We start from the raw sequence: 18,936 nt of genomic DNA, 5'->3' as shown, positions 1-18,936 counted from the left end.
AAGTTCAGAAATTAAAAAACAAACAAACAAAAAAACAACAAACAAACACACACAAAAAAAATGGCTCAAATAAATAGCTAAAATATTATTGTACACACTTAAATTACATGCCTATTTTTTTTTATTTATTTGTTTTTAAGATATATCTGTACTGAGGTGTCAGTGCATCTTTATTTATCACTAAAATAGTTCATGACTATAAATGTACTGTATATCTAACAAATAGTGCTCTAAACCCTCCATATAACCCACCATCAAAGTTATTATATTTATTATTTTGTATATTTAACAATCCAATTGCCAATTTTAATGTAGAAAAAGTGTTGAATAGGTGAAAAGCTTTAACAAATAGCGAAAATAATATTATACACATTTAAATAATAAGCCTAGATTTGATTGACTGTACTGAGGGGGTCGGTGTATATTTTTTTACACAGTTAAAGGGATCCCTGACTGTAAAAAGGGTGAGAAGCCCATGTTCTAGTAAATTCATGTGTGTTATAGCATTTATATTCTGAGTTACTCGTTTATTGTTTACATTTCCACACAGGGTTGTGTAATAATTCCAAGCGAAAGCAGTGTTGAATGAAGACATACAGTGCTGAATAAACTCTTCCGGTGTTTATTTGTGTCCAGTCAATCGTACGTGATTACAGCAGGTGTCTTTTCAACTCCGGGGGCTTTTGTTAGAAAAAACACACCTGCTGAGGTTACAACGGCTTCGTATCAAGTTTCTATTTGACCAGCCCGTTCCAGAGGAGCTGATTGGTTCTCATCAGCACCGGTCTGTAGACGTCATGCACCCACTGCAACTCCTGATTGGCTGGCGCACTCGACCACGCCGACTGGAGGCGGGCGGAAGGCGGAAGTGGGAGGAGTGAGGCAGTAGTGTGCAAATCCGCATACTACCGTACTAAATAATGTGCCAGAATAACAAGCCATAACTTATATAGGCAAAATATAGACCCATATACAGACCATACTATTTTTTCAACGAAGCCATTATTTCTTCAACACGAGATAAAGAGAGTGGAAGGGCTAGTAGAATAAGAAGAGGCTTCTCGTGGCACATTTTACTCAGTTTTAGGAATATTATTATTATTATTATTATTATTATTATTATTATTGTTGTTGTTGTTGTTATTATTGTTGTTGTTGTTGTATGATGTAATTCCGCTCTTCTTTGTTATGTGTCATAAAGGTGTTGATACATATTAAGTAATACATATGTCATTCAGATGGACTCATAAATATAAACATTATCATTCTAACATCATACTTCAATGTGATTCATGTAGCCTACAACGATATTGTAGAAAAAGAACTTTGGCACTCAGAGTCACATGTTCCCAATACTGATGTACAAAAGAAATCAAAAGACACACAGTTTACTGTTAAAACATATTCAGATGTAACAACACCCCACAGAAAAAAAAATGAGAAAGTTTTAGTGACTGAATATGGTGGTATAAATAGTGTTCAACCCCCAGAATTGTGATAACTGAGTGCTAGTAAAGTTAAGGCACAGTGGTGCATATATTTGCATCTTAATCATTGAAGGAGGGGGTGGTGTTAATTTAGGGTGGAGGTGGGGAACACTGAGGACAAAAGTGATGAACAGCCCCAAGGACGGTGAGCTGTAGGGAGAGAGGGGGGCTCTCCCCGCAAACCTAATCCTGCTCAGAAAGGCCATTGTGTGTCACTTACTGCCCATATTGATGGCTGATGCCTAGTTTATTCACTCGGACCACTTTTGCTTGATGTGTATTAGCTGGTGGAATGATAATGCTTCTTAAACAGATGGGCCTAAACCCAAAACAAAAAGCACAAAAGGATAAGGCGGTGTACATTTTCCAATGTCAGTGCACAAAGTAAGTTTTGTTACTAAATCAAAACAGGAATAAATCCTTGGAAGGCAAACTTTACGCACAGACTACAATGTAAACACACCATGAACATGTAATGAAAATGAAATAGTTCCTATAGAGTTGTTCTTGCAACATTGTTTATTTTCTATGGTTCGCCTGAACATTTAGCATTGACTGGAATGTTTTATGTCCCCACAAAGATAGGAATATGTGACAGTTTTGACCTTGTGGGGACATTTGGGTGGTCCCAACGAGGGTAAATTATACAAACAACGGCTTTTATTTTAAAAAAAAAACAACAACAACAAAAACAAACTAAAGGCTCCAAAAGGTTCATAGCATTAACTAACTACATTGATAATTATAGCAACGAAAGGTCCTTACAAGGATTGTAAGACAAACGTGTGTATGTGTGTGTGTGTGGCAGAAAAGGGGATGGGGGGAGAGTTCCGCTCTTCTTTCACTGCTCCATCCGGGAACCTCTGAATTAGCATTGACAACCGAAGCGCAACTTTTTTTCCCCAGGCAAAGTGAAATCCAGCCGCGGACTCGGACAAAAATATAGTCCCCCCGATTTCAGTTCTAAATGAGCGAAAGACAAAACATATCGACGAAACAAATCTCCCACGGCTTCAAGTTGTCTCCGGTGGAGTGTTTGTGTCCGGGTGGCGGTGTGTTTGCGCCGTGTTTGGAGCACTTTGTGTAGTGGCGTGAAGTGAAGTGAACGATGAGTCTTGTTGCCCAGTAAAGAAGAGAGAACTTGCTTTTGGCAGCGCGAGGAGTTTCTTCTTTCCTACATGTTCATGTCGCTTTTTTAACACCAAATAAACCCGCAGCTCGGAGCACGCAAACTTCACAACGCAGCGAAAGTGGAAGAAAAGTGATTTTGAAGTCGGAACATGGAACTACAAGGCCTTCAAGAGGCGTTGAAAGTGGAAATCCAATGTCATCAGGTACTGAAACATCGCAGTGTGTGTGTGTGTGTGTGTGTGTGTTAGTTATTCCACCCTCACTGGCTTTTCTGACCGAGTGTTCCTCGGAATTAAGCGAGTGTATGCTTACATTTGGAGAAATAATAAAACAAGTGGTGCTAACATGACACTTCATGGGGTCTGGTGTCGCCATAGCATGTAGTTTGACTTAATGTACTTTTAACAGACTTATTTTGGGGTCGTGTTTTTTTTCTTCTTCTTCTTCTTTTTCTTCAAAGCAACAGCCGTTTTGTAGTCGTTAGGTCTTAGGCTATAGCTGTTAGTCTAATAATGCGGTGGGGTTTTGTGTGTGTGTGTGTGTGTGTGTGTGTGTGTAGCCAGATCAGCACGAGACTTGAATATTTATGAGGCGCGAGAGTCGCTGTGTGAGCCGCGGCTAACGGCTTTGTTCCTGCCGGAAACACTGTAACTTCAACACACACTTTTTCCTTTCTTTCGGCTCGAACAGCTTCCGTTTCTTTCTTTCTTCCCCTCCGTTTTGGAAACTAGTTGCACAGATGAAGCGAGAGGTAAACCTATAAACGTCCTTATCAGTGGTGTGTATACAGAGCAGGCAGGGGAGTGTGTGTGTGTGTGTGTGAGTTAAACTTTATCGCCGTTAAAATCTCTCCTCGTTAGCCGTTAGCTCGTGTGGAGTTTGAAGGCTTTGAGCTGCAGACGGTTTGTTTTCAGCTTCGTCCTTTATGTGACTTTGCTGGAAAACGTCACGCTAATATTTCAGTTTAACTTTTTTTTGTTCCACTTGCCTTTTATTATTATTTTTTGGTACCCCCCCCCCCCCCCCCCTCCCCACGACTTACATTTATTTTTGTCATTGTGTTTAATTATAGGACGGAGAGCTTAAGAAACAACTACACGAAAGGCAGAGCAGAGTAACAGCCCTAAGCGAAAAACAAGTAAGAACAATTCATATTTCCTCCATGGAGTTTCCTCAGTCATGTTCCTCGACCTGACTCGGGCTTGTGCTCGCTGTTTATTCAGTCCACAGGAGAAAGAAACATATAAATAAATAAATATAAATATATATATATATAAATGTAATAATGTCAGGAAATGGAGCGTGGTGTTGGTTTAGGAGAGACGCGGTGTTTGTGGAAGAAATGCGTATGGTCTAGTTTAAGTATGTGAAATTTAGCGTCCATTTTGAGCAGGTCGACATGTTTCTTGTTTCTGGAGAGTAGCCTGGTGTAGTTTGCTCCAAAGTGCCAAACGTCCACTTTTTTCCACACACATCCACTGAAAGTATTACAAACGATTAGTCAAACGTGTCAAATATCAGCTTGAGAACCTAAATGTACTTATTGGACACTTTTTTTTTTTTTTGCTTCTTTATTTTTATTATTATTATTATTATTTTTTTTAATCTCCGGGTTTGTGCTGATCATTTCTCCTCCTCGGTCACGTGACCGACGTGGTGGCGTTTGATTCGAGCTCCACTTTCACTTTTTTTTTATTTATTTATTTTTTAATCCCGAATCAGCCGGCGTTACAGTTAGTTTTAGGATGAAGTGAGATGAATTAAAGGCAGATTTCTTTTCACTTGGTGTAGTTTGTAGTGTTTGACGGACAGGGTGAGTGTAGTGGAGCTGTTCAGTGCTGAGCTCTGTTTCAGCACCATGAACAGATGCCATAATAGCGCGTGAAGACAAGTCAGTACCCTCCCTCCTCTTCTGTAAAGTTAACCTTGTCCTTCCTTCCTTAACAAGCTGATGAAGTTCAACACAAACCTCGACTCGCACTCGTTTCATGGTGTGTGTGTGTGTGTGTGTGTACAGCGTTTGCTTTCCCACTAAGTTTAATCGATATGGTTTCCTCCGGAATGCAGTTTTTCAGCACTTGGAACAGTGCCTCGTCTCTTATTCCTCCTCCTCCTCCTCCTCCTCCTCCTCGTCCTCTGATACATTTAATCATGTTTCACACACCAAACTCAAACATCATTAATGAAATTGGTGTGTGTTTGTAGTTTCTAGACGTGTGTGAAGTGTGTTTGGGGGGCTATTTTCCATACTGTTTTTCTCCAGTGTTTCGGTTTGATAGTGGAAGCTTCCATTTTGTGAGAGAAGAGGGGGGGAGGTGGCGGTGTTGGTTTTCTTTCTAACATGGAGCAAAAAAAAGAAAAAAGAAAAAAAGTCTGCAGAGGAGAGTTTGGCGGTGTGGGGGGATGGGGGTCTCATTCATACCCAACATTACCATTTTGATGGCTTTGATGCTGTTTTTGGAGGAGGAGGGGGAAGGGCGCTAGAGGAAAAGCGAGAGAGAGAGAGAGAGAGAGCGAGAGGTGGAGAGAAAAGGCGAGTCAGCACAGCGCGAAAGCTTTTATCGGCTCTCCCATTTTTACAACACAGGAAGGAAGTTGTTTTCGACTGTGGAGTGTTACTATGACTACGTTCTAAAAGTGCATACTACCGCCCTAAGTAGTGTGTCCGTGATGTTGTGGTGCGCGGTTTTGACGTACTATTTAGTACGCTAGCACGGATGCAGTCTTTATTCCCCTCACGTTATTTTCCTGTCGTCTCTAAGAGTAGTTACAGAACTGGCTCTCTATACCTCTGGAGCTTGGAGAGTAAATATCAGACCTCCACAGTACGTGTAGTACTCGTGCAAGTGTAATTATTGTCAAGGTCACGGGTCATTTTACAACCCAGTGACTAGTCTTCACAACGGGTCATTTTTATCTACCGTATAAGTATCAAATATGACTGGTGTCCTCAGGGTTTTGTACATTCAGTTAGACCGATATTCGACAGCGTGTGTGAAGAGTCAGGAACCATTGGGAACGTGTCGAGTAAATATGTGGATCCAAATACGTTGAGGAAAATGCACAAACTCATTATACGGCAGCTGCGAAAATGGGTTGAGGGTAAGGGTGAACATGTAGGGTAGACATATGGTGTAAATAATAAATACCAAATGAAGTATAGTCTGTAGTTTTTAAGCTGTAAATAAATTCAGAAATAACTCTGTTCATATTCATACGTTGCTCATAAGTTCCTGGTTGTACAATTGCACTTTCTGCCTCTATAGTATACAGTTATAGAAGGGAAATTATGCATAATCGCATTATTCGTGGTCACCCAGGTGAGGATGGGTTCACTTCTGAGTCTGGTTCCTCTCACGGTTTCTTCCTCATATCGTCTCAGGGAGTTTTTCCTTGCCACCGTCACCACTGACTTAATCATTAGGAAAAAAATCTCTAAATTTAAAATTCACGTCCGGAATTTATATATGTCTGTAAAGATGCTTTGTTACAATGTCCATAGTTAAAAGCTCTATGCAAGTAAAGTTGAATTGAGTTTTACTCTCATTGGTTCCCAACATTTCAGACACCCTGTAAGCATATATACATATGTGTGTGTATATAAAATATAAAATCAACCCGAAAAACTAGTTTTACCATGAGTGTTATTGAGTAGAAGAAAATGCCAAAGCTAGACTTAATTATACTTAATACTTGATAATCCGTTTGTCCCTCCTTCCTTTTTAAGCTCTAATCTGTTATGATCCTCACTTCTTAATCTCTTTTATTTGATTATTATTACTGCTTCACCATGATTTTACTTTATTTATTGGCCTTTTACGATACCTCTGTGCAGCACGTCTGTCAACATCAGAGTTGTTTTTAAATGTGCTATATGAATTGACTTGCCTTGCCTTGACAAACAACCAGTAAAAAATGGACATAAATATAAATATGCATTAAGTAAGATGTTGACTAGTAAATTATGTACTTGTGTGTGTGTAGTATAGTATTATAATACTATACTACTTAATACCTGCCTGTTAAATAAATCACCTTGACACATTTAGCTCAGCGGTGCTTACCTGAACAGTTTGAGAACATAACTGTGTACTTTACATACAGCCGGCAGCCTTTAATTCCAGATTCAATGAAATGCAGTCAGCAGAAAAAAAGGCTGATTCTCTGAATAACCACTAATACCAATGTGTGTGTGTGTGTGTGTGTGTGTGTAAAAGTTTGTACATATGCATGCAAATGTTCCAGTCTGTTAACTGGAGGTAAAGGACTGCTATATCTGGAGTATTGTAGAGGTAGCATTACTTTTTATAATATTAACGGTTAATTTTAGCATCTGGAAATCATTTGCTGATTAAACACTTATTCATACATATTAATTGTTAGACACAGTGACCCTGACTGACCAGGATAAAGTGGTTATTGAAGATGAATGAGTGAACGAATAATTGTCAGAATTTCCTGTTTACGAATGTGAGAGTCAAAACTTGTGCTCATGTTTTTCTTTTTGTTTCAAGAGTATATTTTATCAGTTTAGCAAAAAAAAAAAATGTTGTTGCATTATGATTTTTCTTCCATGAAGACTTAAGTACCTGGCACATTTTTTTAAATACATGTAATCTTTGTTTTTGTTTAATAATAATAAAAAAATCTGACATTCCAGATATGATCTTCTAGAGAGTCGGTAAAAGCTTAGAGTCCAGGTTCTTATTTTACCTTGTTCATCTCAGGTCAAAAGACCTCATTCATTCGTAATTCAGGACCAAAAAGATCCCATTCCTTCTATCTCTTATTTATACTTTCACCTGTACACACACACACACACACACACACACACACACACACACACACACACACACACACACACACATACATGCACCTGCCATTCTATTAGGATTGTATATACTGATCATCGCTGAGATGAAGATAAGATTAAATAAATGTTACGGTTCTATTGCACTAAGACAGGAATTGGGCCTGGAGCAACGGGAAACAGCACGATTAAATAGCGAACAGAACATGAAGGTTAAAATGTAGAATTCTTGCAGTTTGTTGCATCAGAAAAATAAAGTTCCCAACAGCGTTGAACTCGGATGGATTTCTTCCACGTCTTCACTTCAGTTTTTTTCTCTTCGGACTACAAGTGTTTGGCTGTGAAGCTGCAATGCGAATCCCTGTTGAGAATTGCACTGAGTTTTTGAGTACCGTATTTCAGATTTGGGGCAATGCTACTTTAGTTAGTAAGAGGCGTTGGCTTGTATATATAAGTCTTTAATTAGTAGTGTGAGGACAGCTCCTCATACGACAGTCTTGCTTTAAAGGATTCTGTCTTTGCTTTGTATTTTGTCCAGTATTTGTTGAGGCACTACCGCCGAACAGAGCAAAGCAGTCAGGGAATGTGTGCGAGAGCATGGATGGAAAGTGTAGTGGACAGGGGGCAGTTTAAAGTTTACAAGACAAGATAAACATGGAAATAAAAAGCAGTAATACTGAAGGTCTTTTCAGCACAACTTTGACTTTATAGTGTACAGTTGTAGAAGAGGATTGATTTATAATCACACTGTCTGGTGTCACACAGAAGACAATGGGTTCACTTATTGAACCTTTTTTTTTTTTTGAAGAGTCTTGAGTTTGTCGCGTCTGGTTTGCTCATTAAGATGGAATTGAATTCATAAAAACTACACTATATACTGTATATAGACTACTAAAAATCATAGACATGTGCATTAAAGGGACTGCACAAACGCAGCAGTTGGCATGTATATGCTTTTGCATTAAAGCAATTCAGCATCCTGTCAGGAGATATTTGCGTAGATCATATGATCTAAGTGGAAGGCGGCCTGGCACAAGTAAGCACGTGATTGGCTGCTTGGACTGATTTGGTCAGATTTGGGTCCAGGGGTGAGCAGGGCTGGAGCCCTAGTGAGTCCTTGGATCCTCTTGCCAAATTCAGACTACAGCAATCACACATTGTGGCTGATTGTGGCCATTTTGCACAATACTGTGTTAACTCATGAGCTTGTGCCTGTGGGCTTCAGCCTCTAAAGCAATCCAGTGAGAATATCAGGGGTGTTTAGATACCCATAGTCTCCATATTGTTGTTTAAACGAGTTAGTAATATTTGTTTTTTCATCTCGCTTTGTAAAGGTGTCAGGCTTTTGGTCTTGGATTTAACATAAGATGTCAGAATAAGACCATTACTAAATTTTCACCTCTAGTTCAATTCAAATTCAAAAGGCAGGGCTTGTGTTCTTGTGTTAGTAGTTTGGGGAGGGGTAGATTGAAGCGAGCACAGTGAATAATATGGTCTCTAGTCCTGTGGGAGCTGAGAGTCCCTTTCAGATGCTGTGTGCCAGTGGCAGCTTGGGCTGGGTGAAAGGTTACAGAAATCAGGCAGCATCGGCATACGCTAACGTGTCTCTCTTAAGCTACCTTTTTTGGGGGGGGGGATTGTCTGAGACGAAGTTTAATATTTGGTCTAGTGGCCTGTTTAAATGAGTACGAGCATGTTATTAAGACAACATTATGCTCATAATGGTGGAAATAAGAAGCAAAATCTGGACATCCTTAGTACGTCCTAGGTATAACAGCATTTTAAATGTACTGTGAAGAATTGTTAGTGGAGTTCACTAGCTTGTTTTGCTATTCTCATCCGTCAGTGTAAATTTGGCTAGATAATTGGATGCTGTACAAGTTAGAGAGACTCGCAGCAAAAAAAAAAGCACCTTTTAAACTCCCATCCTTGTGTGTTTGCATCTGCTGTAATGGAATTAAGGGTGGAAGTGGTCCACTACATGTAGACACTATGTAATCAAATAACTCTGTAGTTCACAAAATGTCAGGATGCTACGCTCGGCAATGAACTTTCTGTTTTTCAGCTCTAAAACACCTCATTAGAAGGCATTTGTATTTTTCTTCACGTTAGAGCCATGTCAGAGGTTTTTCTGGAGCATGAATGTTAAAGCCACAGCATTATTCTCTCAGCCTCATATTATGAACACAGATGCAGCGAATCTGCATCTGATGCTTTCTGTACTTGCTATGAACTGCAGTTTAATTATTGATGGCAGTAGACGGTCTTTCTTTGTTTTTTGGACTCTGGAGCAAAAGAAAGCTGATGCAATGCATGATTCATCATAAGAGCGCGTATGCTAGAAAACTCCGTGTAAAAGTAAACACGTGTGCGAATGTGTGTTGCACCGTGCGTCCACATCTGCAGCTTTTTAATGGTTACTAAGATGACTTGGAAATCAAATGAAGTTTTTTTTTTTTTTTTTTTTTTTTTAAAGAGACACGAATGTTCAAGAGTTTCACTAAAACACAAGCAACGGTTTGTGCATGCTCAGGCCTGGTTTAATCTCAGACGGACGTGTGTGTTAGGCTCAGGGATTTAGATACGAGTTGGAATCCGTGCTGGGGAGGCATGAACCAGTAAAGGGCATCCAAATGTCACCCTGAGAGGTGTAGTGTGGTGGATGGTGGAAGGCTCTTCCTGAACTCTCCTAGGTCTATAAATCTGAGTGCTTTTTCTTCCCAAGCACTCCCGGCCATGCCAATCCCATTTTTGTCTGCCATTTCCTTTAATCACTGTGCTGGGAAGGCCATGTGAAACAGTTCCTGAGCTTAATTAAGAGAGCCGTGTGAGAGCTTTGCTATTACTTCTTTAGGGAAAGCCAGAGAGGAAGAGAGAGAGAGAGGGAGAGAGAGAGAGAGAGAAAGGGAGGATTGGATGCTAGATGTTAGGGTGGCGTTATGTTTCTGTCCAACATTGTCCTCTACTTTCTTCACACGCTGTAGGGTACAGACGTGTCCATATCGGTAGATTAGAAAGCGGCAGTCATTAGCAGAACTATAAAGACAATTTCAGGATGTCTTGAGTGCCACAGAAAGGTCACTGCCGTCACAAAACAACAGATTCATACACAGAGTTTGGCAGAGATGTTGCCAGAACCTGATGTGTTGAAGAGCTGTGTTTTTCTCGGTTTTTAAGGAGCTAATTATGGAACGGTGTCGTAAACACGTTGTGAGGCACCTGTTCTTAGCACAGTGTTCTTTTTTTCTAATGACGGCAGATCTGCTCTCTTCTTTTCCTCTCCGAGCTGCCAAGCGCCTGGTTATTATTGTGCAGCAGGCATTTCCAAGGAGTCATATTAAAAGTGCTGATGTGGCTTTGCTGGCAAGCCAATAGAGGGAGAGAAAAGGCTACAGTGAATTAACCCACGTCTACTGCCATGCCAGCCTAAACGCTCGTTCTCCCTTTCTCTTTTCTCTCTCTTTTTCTCTCTTGTCTAAGCAAGCCATGCATACAGGAATTTATATCTGTTAAGATGCCATTAAAAAAAATCACAGCACTCCACTGATAAATCATATTCGCAGCAGTGTGAGCCGTAGATAACCCGTGCTGCAGATTGCTAATGTTAATGTCAGCTTGTTAGTTTCTTTCATAAACTGGATTAAAGCGGCATACAGCCACGAGTAAGGGTGGCTGATGACAGGTTCAGTCTCAACTCTATAATCAGTACTTGTTTTTTTCTGTCAAAGAACATGATTAGGCCAGGGGAAGCACTGCTCTTTATTAGTACCATAATCTTAATAAAAGCCACACGTGCAGTCGAATGGACGCGGTCTGTCCGTTTGCTTCCACGTAGCTCTTTGTTTCTGAAGTCCAACATTAATCATCATCATTACCTGCGGACAGGGCTTTAAGAGTAAGATGAGAAACGTAGATAATAACAAGCTAATAGCTTAAAGCTATCCATTGCTGGAAATAAACAACAACCAAATGAAAATGTAACTCGGCGTGCTTGGCAGCACTGTTCTTCAGCTCGGTTCCACCCGATAACTTTTTATTACCTCTACGTCATCTCGTTGTGTTGGTTGTGTTTCTACCGTTTCAACTCCCAATATCGGGCTTTGTTCGAAAAAAAGACGAAACCGATATTTAGATAGACTAAGACATGTTTGCGTCGCATAAGATCACTTTTAGAAGTCACGCTAAGCTTTATATAACGTACTTTGCATGATTCAAATTCTGAGTGTGAAACAGAAGGAAGTGTGATTGGAAACTGGATGTTGACTGGCAAACTGTCATGGAATATAAACTGTGTTGTGAAATATAAAAGCCTATAGAAACATGAAATATAAAAGCAGTAGGATGGGCGATATCTTATCGTTTGCGATATACCGGTAGAAATTCTCCACATTGGGATTGTCTTCCCGTGATAATAACGATAAAGCCTAGCTGACGATGTATTTCTGTGTGCGACGATGTGCGACCCGTTCGCAGCTCACGCGCAGAGCGAAAACAAGTACAGCGGAAGGCGGACGTGAAGCTGAGGAGGAGTTCATCACTAACCGAGGAGCTACTTCTACAATCTGGTTTGGTTACAGAAAATCAGTTTTACTTTTAGATCAGTGTTTGTGTTTCTGAGTCTCTGAAGATCACAGATTTCACTCATAGCTAATAACAGTGGTGCACGGTGCTATATTTCTATCGTCACTGATAGCGTTATCGCAATAAATAACAGAAAATATGCTCTGATCTAGATTTAAGTCCATAGCGCCATGCCTAAAAAGCAGGTCACCAGGGAATGGTGTGTGGGTGTGTGTGTGGGTGTGTGTGTGGGTGGGTGTGTGGGTGGGTGGGTGGAGTGGGGGTGGGGTGTCTGGAGGTGTGTCTAATGTGCATATTTCTAGATATCTGGATTTCTTGATAAAGTTAAACACTTAGCCGCTTTTCTGTTGTTTAAAGACGTTTGTAGAGCCGCTGTGTCAAGCACTTTATTATTTAATGCAAAAGATGGCTAAGGAACCATTTTTTAAGGTTCTATCAGTGATATTGTTTAGTTGTCAAAGCTAATATTTATTGCGAACATTCTGTCTGGCTAATAGGACTGCAAAGCATTAGTCTTTATAGCTCATATATAAAGTTTTAATAGCCACACAAATTCATGCATGGAGAATATTAGCGAGTATTAGGACTTTAACTAATGTTTAGCGTCGCGCTGCGATCACATTAACATTACAATATGTCATTTAGAAAACATTTTCTCTCCAGCGCCTTAATAGGTTGGAGCTGAAATGGCCGTTTGGTGTAGGGCTGCGCTCCAAATCGGAACGGAGAGGACATTTTAAAGCTGAGAGGACGTTTCTGCAGTTTGCACTTCTGACACTCGTTCTCCCATTAGAGACCCACGTAACACACCGAAGCACAGCAAGATGCAGTGATGTGGCGCTCATGTCACAGGAAACAGTGAGAAAGCGAAGCTAATGTTCTTAATACTAAGACGATCTGGGCTTGGCCTAGATTTGATGTATCTTCTGTCATCTTGGAAATAAAAAAGGCAAGTCATCGAGAAGAGTGTTCAGCAGAAAACCCGTAGGAGGGGAGTATTAAAAACCAACTACAGCTGAGCATTAGTGCAAAACAAACCATCTAGAAAGAACAGCTGTCGCTGGCAATGACTAGACACCCGCCGTTTGCTTGTTGTGTACAATGTTACATGCAAATCCAATACGATTGAACTTTCCCGAATGCTCGTGAGGGAGAAATCCTCAAGATTATTTACATTTCTACGGACCGTATTAGTGTGCAGAAGTAACGGTAGTGTGTCACGCTACATGAGCGAGAGCTACAGTGTGATCTTGATAAAAGTAGTAGACAGTTTCAGACTGCACATGAGGAAACGTGCGATCAGCATATAATCTTTTTCAAATATTTCCTTTTTTCTGCCGTAAGTTATGAAGCAAGCGAGGTAAGCACACCCTTCAAACAATGCAGATATTCCTGCACGCACTTTGGGCTAGAAACTATCCTCTAGAGGGACAAAAAAGGGCTTTGATTTTCATAATCAAAAGGCTTTGGAAATTGCCATAATAATTTCAAATTTGTCCCAGAGTACCTTCTACTTTATATTTATATTACATTTGAAAGCTGAACATTGAAGCATGAGTAAACACTCAGATGTAAGCTACAAATATGATGTTTCCTCAGCAGTCCTCTAGGGGTAGAATATAACATCTGCACATAGTTTTAACATAGTTTATTTTTTATTAAAAAAATAAAACATTTACATCACAGGTATCCACTCGCATGAATTTCTCAGCATGTATGATCAATTATATTGGCAAAATCGATATTTGCAAAAGATCCTCCACGTTTTTAATTAAGTCGCGGTATCCTATGGCAACAGCGACTGATATTAAGCGTAAAGTTCACACGCTCCCTCATGACAGATTCACCAGAGAGTCAAACTGGCGCCGCTGTGGAGTGTTACTGAACATTTACAATCTCAGCGCTGCACTTAAATGATAGCCAAATTCTGAAATGCTGATTCAGTGCAGTGTAGAGCAATAAAGATCCTTGGACTGAAGTCAGCCACTTGTAAAGTCTGTTAGGGTGTTATGGTTGAATGGGTTAACATATTATAGTAATTACCAAGGCTGATGGGAACAAAAGATTGGTGACCAGAGACTCCATGGAGAACAGGCTCATTCAGAAGCCTGGTTTTAATGAACTTACTCAAGCCTCTTTTTCTTACCCCGAGTCTCGTAGCAACGAATTCTCTCACAGTGGGTGCCACACACACACACACACACACACACACACACACACACACACACACAAAGCAAGTCAGTGACACTTTTAGTTATTTTCAACAGCATAAACTCTGTTCTGCTTTTCTCTCTTCCAATGTACCATGCCATCAGCAGAATGACTGAGTTCAGCTGAATCGATGAATACCATTTTTCTTTTCAAGGCTTTATGTGGCATTAGCACATTTTTTTGCCAGCACAGACCGCTCCTGTATGCACATATAGTCAGGAGTAAAGGAGGTATAGAAGCGAGGAGCTTGCACAACGCTAGCTTTTATCAGTCAGTGAGCAGCAACACACAAGCCTTGGTGTAAATCCCAAACTTCGGAACACAGCAGCACTGAAAGCGAGCCAACACACCCAAAAGCATTTCAAAGACAAGACTCGTCTTCTGTACTGTTACCAAAGCAGTGCCTGAGCACTTAAATCTGTGTTGTTTTTAGATCAGAATCAGGGGCTACTCTGATCACCTGCCAGTAAAGGCCACAGCGGTCGGATTACGACGGCCATATTGACTTCTCCTTGATCGTATTTTGGTGCCTGATAACCCAGTGCTTCTGCAGCCCACTGACCGGGAGAGACCAACAGGATGCCTGCGGTCAGCAGATTAGCCCCTGACACGAGCATTGAGCACTCTCGCACCGTCAGCATGCCAACACACTTTATCATCAAACCCCGAGCTCTCGCGTCTTCATCTCTCTCGCTCTGTTCTCTTGCAATTTCTTAATTGTTCCTGAGATTGTGTTGACAGTAATGAAGGCAGCATCATTCAGAGGAACACTGCCTTCTTAAAAACAACACAAAACAAGACTTTCAGACCTTCACCAGTTTTGACTTGATCCTTAAAACAAATGTATCAAAAGATGACTTCTCTCTCTGATTAGCGGTTCGTTTTTTCTTCTCTCTCCTGACTACCGTTTGAATTCCTCCGTAATGTGATGGAAGGAACTCTCACAAAAGTCATATTTCTGTCACAGGGAGAGAATGGGGCCCTGTACGTTGCAGCGTCTGTGTGCGAGACATGTTTAATTAAAGGGTTCTGTTAGAAGCACCACAGATCTGATTGAATTAGACAGGATCTCAAGGCAAAGCTTGCTGTGCTGGTACCCTACTTCTACTACACCTGCAGATGTCGGACGGTAGCTGCACCGAGCTCAGCAGATTGTGGCCTGAAACGGACATGCTGTACTACTGTAGCACGTGTAACGCCATGACGAGTGACATCAGAGCCGACACAGCGTTATCACGCGTGAAAGGAATGTGCCAGTGACTTTATAATACATACAATTGTCTGTCCATTCTTTTGAGACCATGAGGATAATTTTATGGCTGCTAATTTGATTTTGTTTTTCGTACTTTTCGCTGAGAGATGGTGGTGTTTACCTTCTCTAATTTAGCCGACATAGAGAAACACAAAAGCTTTCATCTGAGTGAAATGGGGTAATTTTGTAGCTCTGTGAACCATCTGAAATCGAAAATTGATTTAAGGCCAACGCCTGAATCAACACTCTATTGTTTGAGCCTTTGTATGACGGTGGCTTTCTTTGCTGGGCGGAGAGTAACAAGGTAACGAGATTAGATCACGTTAGTTGACCTATAGGATTACTTTATTAGAGCAGGCCAACACTTTCAAAGATGACTTCATCAGTCTGTCGGCTATTCCCTCACTCTTTCTCCTTCACTTCACTCCCAAAAGGGAGCCTCTTTTCTTCTTCTCTCTATCCCCTCTCTCTCTCTCTCTCTCTCTCTCTCGTTCTCTCTGAGGACCAGAAGGGTAGGAATCCATTTCTTGCACAATTGAATTGAAAAATAATCATGAGTGGAATGGCCACGCTTTGCTGGAATATCATGATCTGCAGAGAGTTTGGTAACAAGGCAGAAGGATGACGTTGAGAAAGGAAAAAAAAACCCAAAACAATTATGGCATAAGAGAGAAACCCTGAATCTGTAATTAAAAGACACAGTGCCTGTCTGCCCTCCGAGTGAGGGCTTAATATCTTCATGCTAAACTAAGTAATGACTATCAGGATCTGGGCTGGCTGGTACTCAGGGAAATTTCAAAATCAGCACTTTTGATGTCTCCTAACCCATGAGATCCTGACCCGTGCTGGTGTTAATGGAATATGACGTAAGCTGTTCGGCTTCCAAAATATCCATTTGTTAGGAGTTGTCAAATATACATTCTGCATCTCAACAAATGATTTGGTCAATTGATTATAGTTGTTGCCTCTCTGAAGTAAATTAGGCATACTTTAACCACCAGTGAGAGAGTGGAGTGCTTTAATGCCATTCAAGTGTTCTTTTATTTACTGCCTGTAGTCTCTTAGCTAGGACTGTTTGTTACTCTCTCTCTCTCTCTCTCTCTCTCTCTCTCTCTCTCTCTCTCTCTCTCTCTCTCTCTCTCTGTCTCTCTCTCACTCTGTTTGTACTTCCTCCCTTTCAGAGTGTGTGGGTGAGGAAGTGGTTGTCAAGGATTTTTTTTCCCCCCTCAGCCACACACAATAGATTTGCTCTGCTATACAGACATCAGCAGAAGAGTGAAATGTGTATTTCATTTCTTTCATTTACCAAAATGAGAGATGAGAGCTCTATAGAAAGATATCTTACTCAGGTTAATAGTGTATGACTCGTATTTCAAGCTTTAGTTAATAAGGGTCTAAATTTGGGCCAGTGTTTTACGTCCTGATAGCAGAACACTTCGATCACTTCATCGGTTATGTTTTTATACAACTAGATTTAAGCTTTGCCGCGATTCTGATCTGGATGTTGATGGCTTGGAATGATGTTAGCTAAGAGAGTTTGTGTGTGTGTGTGTGTGTGTGTGTGGGGGGGGGGGGGTTGGTGGTTTGTCATATTCAAGGCACACATCTCATTTGCATTAACTTCTAACACTTAATTTTACTTGTCTTACAAAGGCTGAGAACAGAAAATAGCATCCTGTATGTGCTTACCCAGAGAATGACTTCAAAGCTCCTTTAAAAATTGATTGGACTTGCTGCTGCCTTTTTTTTTTTGCGAGATGTTTTTCTCAGACACAAATACAAACTTTGTGCTCCGAATGAACATGGCCTGTAGTGTCTGTGAGGCAGTGTGGCGTCTCTTTTTAGGTCACCCGCACCTGCCGTGTCATCTCGGAGTAGATACGTAAAGGTGCAGAAGGTACAGCATGAAACCCTGTGTTTCCTGCAGAAGCAGCATTACAGTACTGTAATTCCACACTTGTGCAGGCATTTAATCACTACATATAGTCCCCTAAAGCTACATAATACCATTTCCTTTGGTCGCTGCTGTCTTTTTTTTCTTCAAAAGAGCTGATTCCAACCTCTACGACACTCACTTACTGTGGAATGTTGTGGTTGTTCAGAGGAAACTATTGTTTAGAAGGTTTATTAAGAAGCAAGGTGATAAGCTCCAGGGTATCATTCCAGCATCTTTCCTCAGATTCAAGTCCCCCTTACTGTGGTCATTTACTTCATTGCCACAACCTCCAACTTATTTACCCTATCTTCCTCAGTCTCTCTGGGAAAACTGCACTGTAGTTAGGCCGAATCCTGGCTTTCACTGTCCAGTCTATATAACCAGCTTTTGAAGCTTTAGCTCTTCAAAGTTATCTTACTGTGCTTTTTAAACAGTGCATAAGTATGGCTATTAACCAGAAATCTGATTCCACGGAAGACAGAAATATCACAATGGAACTAGAGCTGGGCGCTAACCCTATGTGCTGCATCCATGGGCTACCTCAGCCGAAGCCTAACATCATAAAGGCAAGCTTTATCATGGTAAAAATCAATCTCCCAACACTACATAAAGGAAATATATCAACATCATCTAACTATGCAAATAAGCTTAATGCTTACGGATAATTGATATTGTAGAATTTAAAAGCAATATGATTTAAAACGAATAGGTAGGCTGAAGAAGGTCTGTGTAGTCCCCCTGAGAACTTGGATGGACGTGAGCACAATAGTTGTCCATTAGAAAGTCAAATGAAAGTACTTCCACAGAAACCTAGTCTTGAATCCTTCAAAGAAGAAAACCTGTCCCCGATGATAAGCAGAGTGTGCTTTTCTTACAGCACCAGCACTACACTGGCCTTGTTTACCAAGAGGTCCAGAGGGATTTGACCTGATTTGCCACGAGCTGTGAATGAAACGTGCACCACCACCCAGTTGAGACCATGTCAAAGCACATAAAGTAGACACAGGACGACAAGCGCATCCCATGATGCTCTGATTATTTATATCCTGAGGTATAACATGTTGGAGACAAAGAGTTCCTGGTTGTGGCCAAAACAACGTCCTGTCTTGCCAGGCTGTTACATCACAGCAGCCGTTGCCAAATGAAGCTGCCTCCCATAGAGCCTGGGTTCAGGAAGCATAGACAACACATTTGGTCAATGGAAAAAAATGGCAACAGGTTGTCAGTGGGTGAAGAGCGGCCAGATTTTAACCATGATGAATGCGTTTATGGTATATTGCATGAACAGGCAAGAAGTCGCCACATAAAGGTAACTTGATGACTGTAGATGTTTCTTATTAAACATTTAACTTTTGTGTATTATTGGTTTCTGCCATTCAGTGGTGTCTGGCAGTCTAATGATTTTGATGTGGGATCTCTGATATTTGTGGCCTGAAGGAGGTGTTGGTGGGGATCAGGTCTCCGTTAAGCTCTGATGAGCTGTCAGGGCTGCGCCTCTGTTCATCTAATCCTGGAATCCCTCTGCCAT

The 18,936-nt window shown here is 40.8% G+C and overlaps 1 protein-coding gene across 1 annotated transcript in view; it reads left to right on the top strand.

Moving 5' to 3' along the window:
* Positions 1-2,122: 2,122 nt before the first annotated feature.
* The window catches only part of phf21b (PHD finger protein 21B), a 72,169-nt gene continuing 55,355 nt past the window's right edge, over positions 2,123-18,936 (top strand). The window contains exons 1-2 of the mRNA XM_017494532.3: positions 2,123-2,821; positions 3,691-3,756. Of these exons, the coding sequence (XP_017350021.1) occupies positions 2,768-2,821; positions 3,691-3,756 (120 nt within the window). The 5' untranslated portion in view covers positions 2,123-2,767. The remainder of the gene's footprint in view (positions 2,822-3,690; positions 3,757-18,936) is intronic.

Source organism: Ictalurus punctatus, chromosome 19 (genome assembly GCF_001660625.3).
Source record: "Ictalurus punctatus breed USDA103 chromosome 19, Coco_2.0, whole genome shotgun sequence".
NCBI classification, from domain to species: Eukaryota; Metazoa; Chordata; class Actinopteri; order Siluriformes; family Ictaluridae; genus Ictalurus; species Ictalurus punctatus.
Note: the sequence above shows the minus strand (reverse complement) of the source record. Positions and strands in the feature narration are given on the sequence as shown.